Raw genomic sequence first — 16,773 nt, 5'->3', positions numbered from 1 at the left:
ACTGGGAGGATGTGTTCAGAATAGGGGAGAAACATAACACATATTCGCTGGGTTTTGTTTCTAAATGAAATACTGTGCTCAATGATAAAACGGCTGTGGCCACGACAGTCCCTTCTGTAGACACCGGCCCCACACTCTGAGACATTGCAGGGCTAGCAGGGCCCGCCTTTTCTAGCGTTTGTGAAAATGAGAACGTTTTTTAACTTGGGTGTTTTGAGAGCCCTCCTCTGTTACCATTCCATGTGGCGCGGAGGTGTGTGAAAAATATCATGTTTAAAGGCAATTATTCTCCTGTCAGTAAGGGGATTCTTGTCTTATTAGTTGCTCATAAAGTGCCCAATGAGACTGCCTAGCCTGTGTTCCTTGTGTGTTCCTTGTGTGCTCCTGGTGACCATTTAGTTCAATACTATATGTGTGTTATTAAGGTGTGTTATTAATGCTACCGGTGACGGCTTTAGTTCAGATATCTTCTGAGCACTAAGATCATCTTAAAGGGGTAATCGACAGTACAGACAACAACAAAGCGGACACTGTACCACTGTTTTGGTAAACAGTGGCGGAGGGAGGACGAACAATGGTCGTGGTGGAAACTCACCCCTGATTAGTTAGTTAGTTAGTTAGTTAGATAGCTGCTTGGTGCAACGTTTAGTCCTGTTGTCTAGCTGAGGCAGCTAGCGCAGAGATAATAATTATTTTGATTTGATTAGACTGATTGATTGTTCTCACAACGTAAGGTTTTATCCTGCATTAGCAATCCCAGCTTAGAGTCATTAGGATTTCCCTTATCAGCAAGTAGAGAATAAACAGAAATCTAATAAAAATTCATTGCACCGGGTGTGCCACATAGCAAGCGTTAGATTTACCACTTTATTAGATTAATGAGATAAAAATGGCTAATATAAATAGGCCCTCTCTCTTATATTAACGAGATGCCAAGCAATTTGTATAATTGTGTCCTCCTTAGCAAAATGTCTGTGTCTAAGCACATTTCAAGACAATGGCACTTTGTTTGAGAGTTGTGGTATGGAATGCATTGCTTTTTAAATACTCTGATTATGTGATTTAGAATCCTGCCTAAAATGTAAAGTACTGTATGGATCATTTTTTTCAGAAGATATCATTTGATTTCAGTTATTAATCCAGTATAAAAAAAAAACAGGATACATTTTTGGATTGATTTCAGAAGAGAACCTTGTCATTTCAATCATTTTGAATCATTTAATTTGAGCTTCTCCCTTTTATCTCTCTGTCTCTTGGAAGGTCCCGGGGAACCTTGTAGAGGCTGGTCTCATGGACCTCCACGGCCCAGCAGAGGACTCCTGGGAGTGGGATGAAATGGACATGACTATCGTGGAGCACATGGAGCCACAGGAATTTGATGACAAACAAAACGCTGAATGTGATTCAGGTCCAGGATCCCCCGGGGCCAGTTTAGACTATGACAAGTCCGAGGCGAGCCTGCATGTTACTCAGCGAGGAATATTCTTGAGCGAATCATCCAGAGTGATGCCTCTGTCTTCTCAGCGTCCCAGTGTCTATCAGGTGTACAACCTGCATAATGTAGAGCTCTACAGACAGCCTCAATTCCCGTCCGTACACAAGACCTCTTCTCCAGCCAAAGCTGGGAGAAAGCAGCCTCTTCTGAAGAGCCTGAGCAAAGACTCCTCCTTCTCATCTGTGGAGTCCTTGCCAGACCTCCTAGGGGGACTGCTCGGCGGGGGGATGCATGGGGGCCGCGGCGAGTCCGCCCGCAGATCAGAGAGCGAGAGCGGGATAGTCAGCGAGGGCGACACAGAGACCACGGCCAACTCCGAGATCTGTCTGGAAGACCCCAGGAGAAGGGGCAGCACCTCCCTCACACCGCCCACAGGAGACGACTCCCCTGGGGGAAAGGACGAAGAGAGGGACAGGGTGTGTGATGAGGACATTGACAGGATCCTGGAGCGGGCCAACAATGTAGCTCTGTATGGGGACTGTGTGGCTGTCACGGCACTGAGAGACATAGACAGAGACCAAAGTAGATCCAAAGCAGGGAAGAAGAGGAGAGGAGGAGAGGAGGGATGTGGAGGAGGGGAGAACTGGAGGAGACACAGGAGAGAGCCTAATGTTGAGATCCTGATCAACGGACGTGGCTTCTTCCCTGACACCGAGGAAGATGAGACTCACGATGAGAGGAGAGTGACAGGAGGGAAGAGTCGTAGAGACGGAGAGATTCCCCATCTGTCCCAGGGGTCGTCCCTGGAGTCCCTATATGCAGCGGGGGAGCTATTTCCATCCGGCAAAGACACTCTGCAGCGCTCCATGTCTCTAGAGAGCTGGCTGGCCCCATGTAAGAGCTGGGAGAAGGCCGAGGGAGAGGGAGATGGAGGCAGCCAGGGAAGCCTGAGGGAGCTGGGCCTGGGCATCGGAGCCATGGAGCCCACAGGGGAACTGAGCCGTAGGACTCTAGAGCTCCTCAAACGCCTGGAGAACATCCAGACCCCGCTACACGACCTGAAAATGACACGCAGCATCTCTGACATCACCCTGCTGAGCAGCAACTCCCTGCGCCTCCCGGGGGCCGGATATGGATCTGGGGGCCCCGGGCATGCTGGGCGCCTCTCCGGGGGCCGGGGTGGTCCCCCCTCCTCAGTCAACGAGAGCTCGGCGGCGTCGCTGACGGAGCTGAGCAGCACGGAGGACTCGTCAGTGGGCTCTGAGGACCTGGCTGTGCTTAGGAACCGCTGCTCTCTGCTGGACTCCAATGCCTCCTTCAGGAAGCACAACCACCGGGCCCAGCCGGGAGGTCATCATGGAGGTCACAGGGGTCACGACGAGGCGGACGCCAGCATCAGCATGGTGGTCAACGTGTCGTGCACCTCGGCCTGTACGGACGACGAGGACGACAGTGACCTTCTGTCCAGTTCCACGCTGACCCTGACTGAGGAGGAGCTGGGTATCAAGGAGGATGAGGAGGAGGACTCTTCAGTTACCTCTGAGGAGGAGTACACGGAGGGCTCCTTCGCCCAGGGCCTGGAGTACATGAAGAACGAGTTCCACAACTGGATCCAGAAGCCCTCCCGCTCCCAGCAGCAGTCCCAGTCCGGCTCCGGCAGAGACAAGAACCAAGTGGATGACCCTCTAGGGGATGAGCTACAGTGTGGCACCCTTTCCAGAGATAACACTAGCAGGCCGTCTGTAGGCAACGAGCGCCGCTCCTTCCTGAGCCCCACGGCGCTGAGGCTGCTTGAGTCCCACACCAACAGCATCGTGAAAAAGGAGTGTCTCCAAGGGCGGGACGTGGGGGACACCAACAGGAAGAACGCCACAAGGAGCTACATTAGCCAGTTTGTAGATGACATGGAGAACGGGAACGTGGACAACTCTCATATCAAAGGGAAGGATGAGGACGATGAGCTGTTGAGAGAGGAGGGGAGCCTCTTCACCATGAAAGGGGAGTCCTTCAAAGAATTCTATGTGAACGAGTCATCGATGAATGAAGGGGGGGACCAAAGAGGGGGTATGATCACGTCCACCACGCCGTCTTCATGTGAGACGCTGTCCCAGCTCCAGGCCAAAGAGTCATCTCTAGAGGGACAGCTCCGAGGGGAGATCCCCTGCCACAGCTCCAGCCACTCTTCCCCCTCTCTCTCTCCCCTGGAGGACTGCCGGGGGTCCCACCAACACCACATCCTGCAGAGAACACCACACTCTGGGAACAACAGCCAGGAGAACCTCTTCTCCTCCTTCCTCAGTGATGTCCACACCCAGCAGAGCAGACGAGAGGCCGGTTCCAACCCGGGCCCAGACCCCAACTCAGACCGCCCCTGCTGCAGCCACCCCCACCCCCAGCCTCCCCCACGCAAGGACCAGAAGAGCCAGGAGAACGTGCACAACTTTGTGATGGAGATCATTGACATGGCTTCTGTGGTTCTGAAGAACAAAGAGAGCCAGGCGGAAGACCAAGAGAGACCTGGACAGACTGGAGCCCAGATCAGGGACAAGGTCCTGGAGCACTCCCACCGGCCCATTCACCTCCGCAAGGGAGACTTTTACTCCTATCTGTCCCTCTCCTCCCACGACTCAGACTGTGGAGAGGTCAGCGTCTGCTTAGACAGCAAAAGCACCACCCCCTTACTGTCGACTACCCCAGACATCCGGGACGAGGAGATGCTGTTCGAGGCCTGCACTGAGGAAGTGTACCTGGGACCTCCTCTCTGCTATAGCATGGCCATCACCAAGAGGCCCAGGAGGCACAGTCCCAAACTAATGGACTACTATTCCTCCTCTCCCTCTGCCCACAGTCAGAGCCAAGCACCTCTGCCTGCATGCAATGAATACCAAAAAGCACATGGTATTTCTCCTGGAAGTATAGCTGAGAGCCAGCTACAGTGCCATAATGAGGCTTCTTATCTTAATCCGTTACCATGTGAAACTCTGATAGACACTGTTGAATGTTTAGCAGATACTGAAATGCTTGAATCCAATATTTCCCCTGTAATGACTAAGATAAGAGTCTCTTGCTCCAGTACAAATCCTTTAAAAGAGGAAGGCAGCCTCTGTATTAATCCTAAAATTAACTGTCCCCCGATAAGAAAGTGTGATAGAGATGAAAAAGGGCCTTCTTCACAGTGGATGAAACAGAAGAGTGCCAGGAAAGGCCACAGCTCTCTCCAGGAAGTCAAGTCAACTCATAAACAGCAACAGGTGAGTTTAGACATTATACCCACCCTTCTATCTCGCGGTAATGGGACTGGTGTGCATTTCAGTCTGTATGTATTCATATCTGGGACTAAATATTGAAGAGGTATTTTTATTCACACCTTCGTTCATCCCCTCCCCTCCCTCCTCCGCCTCTTCTTCCCCTGAAGTGTCGATGGAAGAGGGATTTGCCTAGAATCCTCCGGTTAAGAATGTTAAGGTCTACGGAACAGAATAATCATAATCAGTCAGATTATATTATGATTCATAAGCAAGAATTCCTGGCAAAGAATCATTACTTAATTTCATGACTGAATTAGCATGTGTTTGTGTTCTTTTAAGCGGTTTCTCTATTTCATATGCTAAGTTGCCAGGCTGCTCTCTTCAGAAACCTGATGCCTGACCTTCTACCACACTATTCTTTGTCTGTGTCAATTGTTGAATAATTAAGTGATTACCTTGTAAACTGCCGTAATTATAAAAACATCCAACAAAGGAAGCTAAAAGGTGGGGTAGTTTGGGCTGGTGTAGACATAATGATTCTTCTACAGGCAGGAAATGTAATTGATACACAGATCTTTACAAACAGATTCTTCAAATAATTTTTTTTTGTCACATGCGCCGAATACAACAGATGGTAGACCTTACCATGAAATGCCTTCTTACAAGCCCTTAACCAACAATTAATGTAAAGAAATAGAGGCTAAAAATAAGGAGGCTATGTGCAGGGGATACCGGTACGGCGATACAGGTTAGTTGAGGTCATTTGTACATGTCGGTAGGGTTAAAGTGACTATGCATAGATAATAAACAGCAAGTAGCAGCAGTGTAACAACAAAGTGGGGAGGGCAGGGGGCAATGTAAATAGTCTGGGTGGCCATTTGATTAATTGTTCAGCAGTCTAGAAGCTGTTTAAGGAGCCTTTTGGACCCACAGTGGCAAGAAAAAGTATATGAACCCTTTGGAAATACCTGGATTTCTGCATAAAATTGTAATAACATTTTATCTGATCTTCATCTAGGTCACAACAATAGACAAACACTGCTTAAACTGATAACACACAAACAATGATGTGTTTTCATGTCTTTATTGAAAACATTGTGTAAACATTCACAGTGCAGGGTGGGAAAAGTATGTGAACCCTTGGATTGAATAACTGGTTGACCCTCCTTTGGCAGCAATAACGTCAACCAAATGTTTTCTGCAGTTGCGGATCAGACCTACACAACGGTCAAGAGGAATTTTGGACCATTCCTCTTTACAAAACTGTTTCAGTTCAGCAATATTCATGGGATGTCTGGTGTGAACTGCTCTCTTGAGGTCATGCCACAGCATCTCAATCTGGTTGAGGTAAGGATTCTGACTGGGCCACTCCAGAAGGTGTATTTTCTTCTGTTGTTGTTGAGTTTTGGATCGTTGTCCTGCTGCATCACACAACTTCTGTTGAGCCTCAATGGCGGACAGATAGCCTAACATTCTCCTGCAAAATGTCTTGATAAACTTGGGAATTGATTTTTCAGTTAATGATAGCAAGCTGTCCTGGCCCTGATGCTCCCTCCACCATACTTTACAGTAGGGATGAGGTTTTGATGTTGGTGTGCTGTGCCTCTTTTTCTCCACACATAGTGTTGTGTGGTCCTTCCAAACAACTCGACTGTAGTTTCTTCTGTCCACAGAATTTTTTGCCAGTAGCGCTGTGGAACATCCAGGTGCACTTTTGCAAACTTCAAAAGTGCAGCAATGTTTTTTTTGACAGCAGGGCTTCTTCTGTGGTGTCCTCCCATGAACACCATTCTTGTTTAGTGTTTAACGTATCGTAGACACGTCAACAGAGATGTTAACATGTTCCAGAGATTTCTGTAAGTCTTTAGCTGACACTCTAGGATTCTTCTTAACCTCATTGAGCATTCTGCGCTGTGCTCTTGCAGTCATCTTTGCAGGACGGCCACTCCTAGGGAGAGTAGCAACAGTGCTGAACTTTCTCCATTTAAAGACAATTTGTCTTACCGTGGACTGAAGAACATCAAGGCTTTTAGAGATACTTTTGTATCCCTTTCCAGCTTTATGCAAGTCAACAATTCTGAGATCTCTTTTGTTCGAGGCATGATTCTCATCAGGCAATGCTTCTTGTGAATAGCAAACTCAAATTTTGTGAGTGTTTTTTATTCAGATCAAATTTGATGACCAATTTATGCAGAAATCTAGGCCATTCCAAACGGTTCATATACTTTTTCTTGCCACTGTAGACTTGGTGCTCCGGTACCACTTGCCGTGCGGTAGCAGAGAGTCTATGACTTCGGTGACTGTAGTCTTTGACAATTTTTTGTGCCTTCCTCTGACTCCGCCTAGTATATACTGTAGGTACTGGATGGGAGGAAGCTTGGCCACTACAGCACGTCGATGTTAATGGGGGCCGGTTCGACCCTCCTTTTCCTGTAGTCCACAATCAGCTCTTTTGTCTTGCTCACATTGAGGGAGAGGTTGTTGTCCTGGCACCACACTGCCAGGTCTCTGACCTCCTCCCTATAGGCTGTCTCATTTTCACAAAGTCCCAAAACCTGGAGGATCTGGAGAAGATCTGTATGGAGGAGTGGGCCAAAATCCCTGCTGCAGTGTGTGCAAACCTGGTCAAGAACTACAGGAAATGTATGATCTCTGTAATTGCAAACAAAGGTTTCTGTACCAAATATTAAGTTCTGCTTTTCTGATGTATCAAATACTTATGTCTTGCAATAAAATGCAAATGAATTACTTAAAAATCATACAATGGGATTTTCTGGATTTTTGTTTTAGATTCCGTCTCTCACAGTTGAAGTGTACCTATGATAAAAATTACAGACCTCTACATGCTTTGTAAGTAGGAAAACCTGCAAACCGGCAGTGTATCAAATACTTGTTCTCGCCACTGTACATACAGAGAAAATAGTTGGCCCGAGAATTGAACCCTGTGGCGCCCCCATAGAGACTGGCAGAGGTCCGGACAACAGGCCCTCCGATTTGACACACTGAACTCTTTCTGAGAAGTAGTTGGTGAACCAGTTGAGGCAGTCATTTGAGAAACCAAGGCTGTTGAGTCTGCCTATAAGAATACGGAGATTGACAGAGTCAAAAGCCTTGGCCAGGTCGATGAAGACGGCTACACAGTACTGTTTTTTATCGATGGTGGTTATATCATTTAGGACCTTGAGCGTGGCTGAGGTGCACCCGTGATAAGCTCGGAAACCGGATTGCATTGCGGAGAAAGTACGGTGGGATTAAAGACAGTCAATGATCTGTTTGTTCACTTGGCTTTTATAGACTTTTGAAGACTTGGGCCAGTTGCTGCGGGGGGTGCAGAGCTGTTGGCCAGGGTTGGGGTAGCCAGGTGGAAAGCATGGCCAACTGTTGAGAAATGCTTGTTGAAATTCTCTATTATCGTGGTGACAGTGTTTCCTAGCCTCAGAGCAGTGGGCAGCTGAGAGGAGGTGCTCTTATTCTCTATGGACTTTACAGTGTCCCAAAACATTTTGGAATTAGTGCTGCAGGATGGAAATTTCTGTTTGAAAAAGCTAGCCTTTGCTTTCCTAACTGACTGTGTATATTGGTTACTGACTTGCCTGAAAAGTTGCATGTCGCGGGGACTATTCGAAGCTAGTGCAGTGCGCAACAGGATGTTTTTGTGCTGGTCAAGGGCAGTCAAGTCTGGAGTGAACCAGGGGCTATATCTGTTCTTAGTTCAACATTTTTTTGAAAGGGGCATGCTTATTTAGGATCAAATCAATGCAACAGGTCAGCACCTCAGGAGTAAATGTCAATTGGGTTTTCATAGCCGATCATTGAGTATCTCTACCGCTCCTGCTGTCTCTAGAGAGATGAAAACAGCAGGTCTGGGACAGGTAGCACGTCCGGTGAACAGGTCAGGGTTCCATAGCCGCAGGCAGAACAGTTGAAACTGGAGCAGCAGCATGGCCAGGTGGACTGGGGATGGCAAGGAGTCATCAAGCCAGGTAGTCCTGAGGCATGGTCCTAGGGCTCAGGTCCTCCGAGAGAAAGAAAGAAAGATAGAAAGAAAGAAAGAAAGAAAGAAAGAAAGAAAGAAAGAATTAGAGTTAGAGAGAGCATACTTAAATTCACACAGGACACCTGATAAGACAGGAGAAATGCTCCAGATACAACAGACTGGCCCTAGCCCCCCGACACATAAACTACTACAGCATAAACACTGGAGGCTGAGACAGGAGGGGTCGGGAGACACTGTGGCCCCATCCGACAATACCCCCGGACAAGGCCAGGATATAACCCCACCCACTTTGCCAAAGCACAGCCCCCACACCAACTTACCACAGACCCGACACCAATTTACCACCAATTTACCATCTTGAGGCCAGGCCGAGTATAGCCCACAAAGATCTCCGCCACGGCGGGGGGGGGGGGGCGCCAACCCAGACAGGAAGATCACGTCAGTGACTCAACCCACTCAAGTGACGCACCCCTCCAAGGGACGGCATGGAAGAGCACCAGTAAGCCAGTGACTCAGCCCCTGTAATAGGGTTAGAGGCAGAGAATCCCAGTGGAGAGAGGGGAACCGGCCAGGCAGAGACAGCAAGGGGGGTTCGTTGCTCCAGTGCCTTTCCGTTCACCTTCACACTTCTGGGCCAGACTACACTCAATCATAGGACCTACTGAAGAGATGAAGACTTAAAGGTTGAGACTGAGTCTGCGTCTCTCACATGGGTAGGCAGACCATTCCATAAAAATTGAGTTCTATAGGAGAAAGCCCTGCCTCCAGCTGTTTGCTTAGAAATTCTAGGGACAGTTAGGAGGCCTGCGTCTTATGACTGTAGTGTACGTGTAGGTATGGTGAGGAAGTTGAGGTGAGGAAGGCACTTTTGAAGAACAACCAGGCACCTTCTACTGACGGATGAGGTCAGTATCCTTCCAGGATACCAGAGCCAGATTGATTAGAAAGGCCTGCTCGCAGGAGCGTTTTAGGGAGCATTTGACAGTGATGAGGGGTGTTCTGCTGAGATCCTGGTTGAAAACAGCTGAGGTGTATTTAGAGGGCAAGTTGGTCAGGATGATATCTATGAGGGTGCCCATGTTTATGGATTTGGGGATGTACCTGGTAGGTTCCTTGATAGCTTGTGTGAGATTGAGGGCATCTAGCTTAGATTGTAGGATGGCCGGGGTGTTAAGCATATCCCAGTTTAGGTCACCTAAAAGTACGACCTCTGACGATAGATGGGGGGCAATCAATTCACATGGGCATAGACTTGGATAGTAGGACAGAACTCTGCAGGCTATCTCTACAGTAGATTGCTACTCCGCCCCCTTTGGACATTTCAACATTTTTGGTGGCCTTCCTAAGCCAGGATTCAGACATGGCTAGGACATCAGGGTTGGCGGAGTATGCTAAAGCAGTGAATAAGGTAAATTTAGGGAGGAGGCTTCTGATGTTAACATGCATGAACCCAAGGCTTTTCCGGTTACAGAAGTCAACAAATGAGAGCCGCTTGGGGACACACAGGGCCTGGGTTAATCTCTACATCACCAGAGGAACAGAGGAGGAGTAGGATAAGGGTACGGCTAAAGGCTTTAAGAACTGGTTCTCTAGTGCGTTCGGAACAGAGAGTAAAAAGAGCAGACTTCTGGGAGTGGTAGGATAGCTTCAGGGCATAATGCACAGACAAGGGCATGGTAGGGTGCAAGTACAGTGGAGGTAAACCTAGGCATTGAGTGACGATGAGAGAGGCTGCATCTCTGGAAGCGCCAGTTAAGCTAGGTGCGATCTCCGCATGTGTGGGGGGTGGGGCAAGGGAGCTAACCGAGGCATGTAGAGAGGGACTAGGGGCTCCGCAGTAAAACAAAACAATGAGAGCTACCTTAAACAGCAGTATACAAGGCATATTGGCATTAGAGGGAGGCATAAAGCAATCACAGGTGTTGATTGGGAGGGCTAAGACAACAACGGGTAAACAGCTAAGACAACAACAACAGGTAAATGGCGATGAATGGGCAGAGATTGTCAGTTAGCTACATACAGGGCCTGAGTTCGAGGCTGGGGCCGACAGATAAACAAAATGAAGTACCGTGTTAATGAACAGTCCAGTAGGCATCAGCTGTGTAGCCGAGTGATTATAGGATCCAATTAGCCCCAATGGACAAAACAGGCTGGGCGAATGGGAGACACGGCACTTAGAGAGTTAGCGGGCTGGGGCTAGTAGCTGGGTCCTCACGACATCAACGACGCAGAGGTCGGTTGAGAGCACATCGGCCGAAATACGGCAGCAGACCAGTCGTGATGGATCGGCGGGGCTCCGTGTCGACAAAGGGTCTAGGCCAATTGGCAAGAGAGGTATTGTAGTTGATGTACTTCATTTGCTAGCCGGGGGAATGGGCCTAGCTCGAGGCTAACTGGTGCTTGCTTCTGGACAAGGGTGTTAGTCATGATAGCCACTCGGTAGCAGCTAGCTAGCTGCGATGATCCCGTGTAATGGTCCAGAGCTTGCGGCAGGAATCCGGTGATGTAGTGGGGGGAAAAAAGCAGTCCAATATGCAAGGGGCTGATATTGCACTGTGCAGACTGGCAGATATTATCCGGGCTATCCGGGCTAAAGTGGCTGGTGTCTGTGCTAAAGGTAAAGACTGCTAGCAGTAGCTAACAATGACTAAATAACTAGAACCCCCGCACATTACCTTGACTAACCCGTACCCCCACACATTGACTTGACTAACCCGTACCCCCACACATTACCTTGACTAACCCGTACCCCCGCACAATACCTTGACTAACCTGTACCCCCGCACATTGACTCGGTACCCCCTGTTTATAGCCTTGTTATTGGTCATTTAATAGCATAGCATCTGCGTCATCTGACCACTTCTGTATTGAGCGAGTCACTGGTACTTCCTGCTTCAGTTTTTGCTTGTAAGCAGGAATCAGGACGATATAATTATGGTCAGATTTACCAAATGGAGGGCGAGGGAGAGCTTTGTACGCGTCTCTGTGTGTGGAGTAAAGGTGGTCTAGAGTTTTTTTTCTCCTTTGGTTGCACGTGTGACATGCTGGTAGAAATGAGGTAAAACTGATTTAAGTTTGCCTGCATTAAAGTCCCTGGCCACTAGGTGTGCCGCTACTGGGTGGGCATTTTCTTGTTTGCTTATGGCTTTATACATCTCATTGAGGTGGAAAATATACGGCTACGAGTAATATAGATAAGAACTCTCTTGGTAGATCGTGTGGTCTACAGCCTATCATCTTTTCAAAGCCATTAAGGCAATTCTCAATAAAAAAGTATTTATAGGAAAGAGGGGAATTATTTTCCATTCGGTACTTGTTATTTGAAGTTATTTACCCAGCCCTATGTTATTTCCTCATCTCTTGTTGCTATGCTCTGTAACTAAAAGATGAGTGGATTATAAAATACTACAGAAATATATAACACCACCAACAATTCAATTCTAATGTGTTTTGATGTATTTTCTCTCCAATCCTCTCCCTCTCTTTCACCCCCTTCCTCTCTCCGCATCTCTCTATCTCTTTCCCTCTCTCTACCGCCCCCCACCCCCCTCTCTCTCCCTCTCCATCCTCTCTCTCTCCTCTCCTCAGTCTCCAAGGTCAGGCGAAGGTTGTGGGGAGGTCGGGGGCCGGGGCCCCCAGGGTAGTGGCCCTGTCTCTGACGGCTCATCTGCCTCAAAGACTAGAACCGCCAGGCCCCAGGTCAGGGTACGTATGATGAGCATCACCACACGCACACACACACTCTCACACGCCCATGCTTGCATGCTTGCCCACATAGACACACACACACACACACACACAGTAACGGACCCCCTTGGGCTGTGTACTCTACCTGGGAAAATGGCTAAAGGGGTTTCTCCCTGTCATCGTAGCGTTGCATTGCAAACAACACATTTTCCACCTCATTCCATTCTGCAAGTAAGCACATTTAAAAGAAGATTTGCCATTAATTCAAAAGGTGAACTAGTACTCTCTTTCTTTTCACCCGTCTCTGCACTAAATGTTCTATGATAGGACATAAAAGCGTATTTTTGGCATTCAGGACTCAAATGCCTCAGTCTAGTAGTCAGACAATGTTATGATTCAAATGACAGGAACTCTAATCTCCACGTGGTGGCACCTTTACCAGCTAATTGGTTTGAAAAGTAGCTATTATCTAACAAGGGATATATATATATATATATATATATATATATATATATATATATTGGCTGGGGTTAGCCGTTACAAAATGCCCTTTCCTCTCTCTCTTTCATGGCCTCATCAGAAAGTGTTGGAAGAATGAGATCCTTTGCTTGGCTAGTCAGTCATCCTCCTTTATGAAATACGTATTTCACAAAGATGAAGAACACATCAATGACTTCACAGTTTCATTCCATTCCCTTCTGGGAGTCTCTGAGCAAGTTCACATGTACACACAGTACGCATTTAACCTTACCCACGATTATTTTAATACAGTATATATTTATTTTCCACATTTAGCCTTACTCAACTAGAAGTCAGTCACCACAAAGGCAACTCACCTCAGAACTATATATATTCATGGCTCTGTATCCCCCCCGTGGTATGAACAAACTGTACTGAAGGGAGAGTTGCATTTAGTGATGTAGTGATGTCATCCCCAAATAGGCACCCTTGGGGCTAAACACTCTGCTGTCTCCCCTCTGTGAGTCCCCCCCTGTCCCCCCTCTCCCCCGCTGTCCCCATGCTGTCCCATGCCAGCCCTCAAGGCAGGACACGTGAGCCCCAGCCGAGCCCCGGTAGTCTGTACACACACACACTCACACACTGGTGCCGCAGGTGAGCCAGTCATGTCCCCATGCGAGTCCCAGCCTCAGAGAGCACAGAAAGCTACACACAGTAGTCAGATACACAGCTGTTTCTGACCCCCGTAGCACCGCCTCGTCTGGCCCACTTGATCAGCCCTGCTGCACGCCATAACACTATAGAAGGGGAAAATGTGCAATAAGGCCAATGATGAATACAGACTACAAAGCACTGCTAGATGAATCAGTGGTCTGTGGTTTAGAGACTAATGTAACTAGTAGTTTTGTTGTCTATACTGCAGAGCTATTGTGTCACAGCGTTGTTTGTTGAAATACTGCATGTACATTGAAGACAGATGTTTTAAATACTCACCCTTCATATTGTGTTTTTGAGAATATGTGACGTTGGATTGTAAACATCACTGGCAGTGTTTGTGTGAGCTGGTCACTACAAAATTAGGGGGAATTTTTGAAAGGTTAAAATAGGTATAGAACAGTAGTGTTATGATAACTTACTAATTCACTGACATTGGAATGGATTGTTGTGTTCTTTTGTTTACAGAGACAATCAGGGAGTGTTTCCACAGCCACCTCCAAAACCCCTCTGTGAAGAGGAGTGAAGTGCCTGTGTGCAGTGTCCATCCTGGTGGTCTGTGGCCTGGGCTGGGCTCTCTCCCCTGGTCCCCCTGTTCCCCTGGTGCATGGCTCTGTCCAGACTGCTCTCCAGCTTCCTCCTCTTCCTCCTGGCTGCTGTAACGCTGACCCCTGACCTTTGACCCCCGCCGTCCTTTGCTCCTCTAATCCTGTCCCAGACTGGAACTGAGCTACCTCACTGCTCTGCCAACCACCATGCAAACCCCACGTCCATTTCTCACCACACACACACACGCACGCACGCACGCACACACACACACACACACACACACACACACTTATTCCGCCAGTTTGCATGGCATTTCTCACTATCTCATCCGGTACTGTACAACCAGCTGCAGATGTTATAAGCCCAGGGCACAAGTTTTCCTTGTTTGCTGCATCAGAACAAAGTAGGGTCAAATTTGAAGAGGACACATGGGGTGGAGGAATCCTATGAGAACAGCACTGCTGAGAGTTCCACAGAGTTCTGAGACTTCCAGCCCCATGACAACGTGTGTTAAGAAAGAGAGAGAAGAGAGTGATTGTGTTGTCACTCAACTGATGAAGGAAATGGAAGTTGGACCGATGTCATAATGAAAGGCAAAAGCAAGTAGATCTATCTATGCAACACGGCCCAGGTTGGAAACAGCTGAACAGTGTTGTGTAGTATAAGATTGATGACGACTGTTGACTTAAATTCAGTATCTATCTACCATTTCCTTTTTTTTTTATTCCTAAGACATAGAGGAACGGTACGAGGGAAGGTTTTAAACGTAAAAAAATGTGTGCCTTGCTATTGTTGTTTCTTATACCTTTTGTTAAAACACTGCTTACCCAGTTAGGTGTTCAAAAGATGAGAGAAAGAAAAAAAGGACAACCGGCAAGGTTGAAACAGGCATCTGTTTCTATGTATACGATCTCCGACCTTGACGTATAATGATGGTGTACATGCTTTGTGTTTAGTGTAAAACTGTACGCGTTCTGTGATGTGGAATATTATGGGCCTTAAAGTGCTAGACTGCATGGTTAATAAATATACAAACATGTTGAGAAATAAACATTATTCATTGGAAACCATTGGATTTACATGCCTGTTCTGTATGTGATTCACCTTAAACGTGTACAAGTATCTTTCAACGTTGATCATTTCCCCTCTTCACACTATAAACGCAAAAGTGGAACATTAAATGAGAAATAAGGAAGATGTGTCTGGGTCTAGGCCATCATTGGGGATTTGAGGAGTTAGTACTTCGAAAAGCAGGTGATTGACAAGACTGATTGAGGTTATATGAAAACAGATGTTTAGGGATGTCATTGAATGTTAACTACAAAGAAAACTACATGAAGTGTTGCCAGCATCCTAAATGGAACCCTATTCCCTATATAGTGCACTATCTTTGACCAGAGCCCTATGGGGCCTGGTCAAAAGTAGTGTACTATAGGGAATATGGACACACTGTATGTTAGCAAGCGTATAGGCATTACATTGACCATGGTGCGAGGGTGGCCTGCCACGCAGACACAGACATTAGCATAAGTAATTGGTTGTTTACAGGAGGTGTTGATGATCCTGAAGACGATAGGACAGGTGACATTTTCCTCTGGGCCCATCAGCCAATCAGCTGCGGAGGTACAACCCCGACGAGGTTACACACACACGCACACACACACACACACACACACACACACACACACACACACACACACACTGCTCAACAACCAATCAACTTTTCCCTGATTGCTTATACTAGCCTTGATGACAAACCCTTTGCTGTAATCGTCTATTTGGTTTCATGGAAGATGCTAGTTTGTTGATGAGTGTGTTCTTACATCAGATCATATCAGACAGAAAAAGGGAACAGTATTCATTGTTTATAAAAATGACTATGTATGTGAATATTACGTAAAACAGCCGTTTCCTCGGCCATCAGTTGCCATGTTACAGGCTCTTGATCTAGCAAAGTGCAGAATACAGAATAAAAACACTACATGTTTTATCACATTATGAGGTATTTGATTACGGTGGCTTGTACTTCTATCTTATTAATGGGATAGTTGCCAAACAGTTTTTTATTCTCATTGTTGCTGAAGGGTTTAGACTTGACTGATAGGATTAATAAATTAGAATGGAAATGCATTCCTACACTGTCCTCAAGGAAACATCATGTGGCAGAAAAAAAGAAAAGAAATGTGCCTTTTTGCAATTATCAAGATATTTTTGTAAGAAATGGAAATAACTTTAAAGGGAATAAAGGTCATGTGTATCGAACCATTGTGGCTTTGCAATTACCACCAGTCAAAATGTTGATTTGGGGTCTTTGCTTTAGCATGGATGGCAAAATGAATAAGATGGCTGGCTACTCTTTGTTGAAAAGATCACACATGATTACGCCACATCAAAAAGACAAGAAGGGAAATCATTTTTCTGTGTAGAAAGTTAGGAAAGGGAGGGATGAAAGAGTCCTGTTATTTAAATGTCACAAACTTGGGGGAATATTCCGGGGCGTGGTTGTACTGTGCGTCAACTTTTTTCTCGAATGAACTTAGGATAGTAATGAGTCAAGGCAAAGGTTTTACACTGCAGTCTGATGTAAAACATTCAAGTGTTTTAGTAGCATTCCATAAGTATCCGTCATCGCTGATGGCCTTGTGTGCTTTTGAAAGCTTTCACAGTCTTCCATTCATTTCCAG

General features: G+C 46.9%; 1 protein-coding gene across 4 annotated transcripts in view; it reads left to right on the top strand.

Annotated features, from left to right (window-relative positions):
• akap6 (A kinase (PRKA) anchor protein 6) overlaps positions 1-15,159 on the top strand; it is a 193,657-nt gene extending 178,498 nt beyond the window's left edge. For 3 of the 4 annotated variants that reach the window (XM_036954676.1, XM_036954675.1, XM_036954677.1), the window contains exons 13-15: positions 1,261-4,686; positions 12,269-12,385; positions 14,009-15,159. In XM_036954676.1, the coding sequence (XP_036810571.1) occupies positions 1,261-4,686; positions 12,269-12,385; positions 14,009-14,056 (3,591 nt within the window). In that variant the 3' untranslated portion in view covers positions 14,057-15,159. The remainder of the gene's footprint in view (positions 1-1,260; positions 4,687-12,268; positions 12,386-14,008) is intronic. The other variant, XM_036954678.1, reaches the window with a different exon arrangement.
• Positions 15,160-16,773: the final 1,614 nt, after the last annotated feature.

The sequence above is a fragment of the Oncorhynchus mykiss genome, chromosome 19 (genome assembly GCF_013265735.2).
Source record: "Oncorhynchus mykiss isolate Arlee chromosome 19, USDA_OmykA_1.1, whole genome shotgun sequence".
NCBI classification, from domain to species: Eukaryota; Metazoa; Chordata; class Actinopteri; order Salmoniformes; family Salmonidae; genus Oncorhynchus; species Oncorhynchus mykiss.
This window is presented reverse-complemented; position numbering and strand designations above follow the sequence as displayed.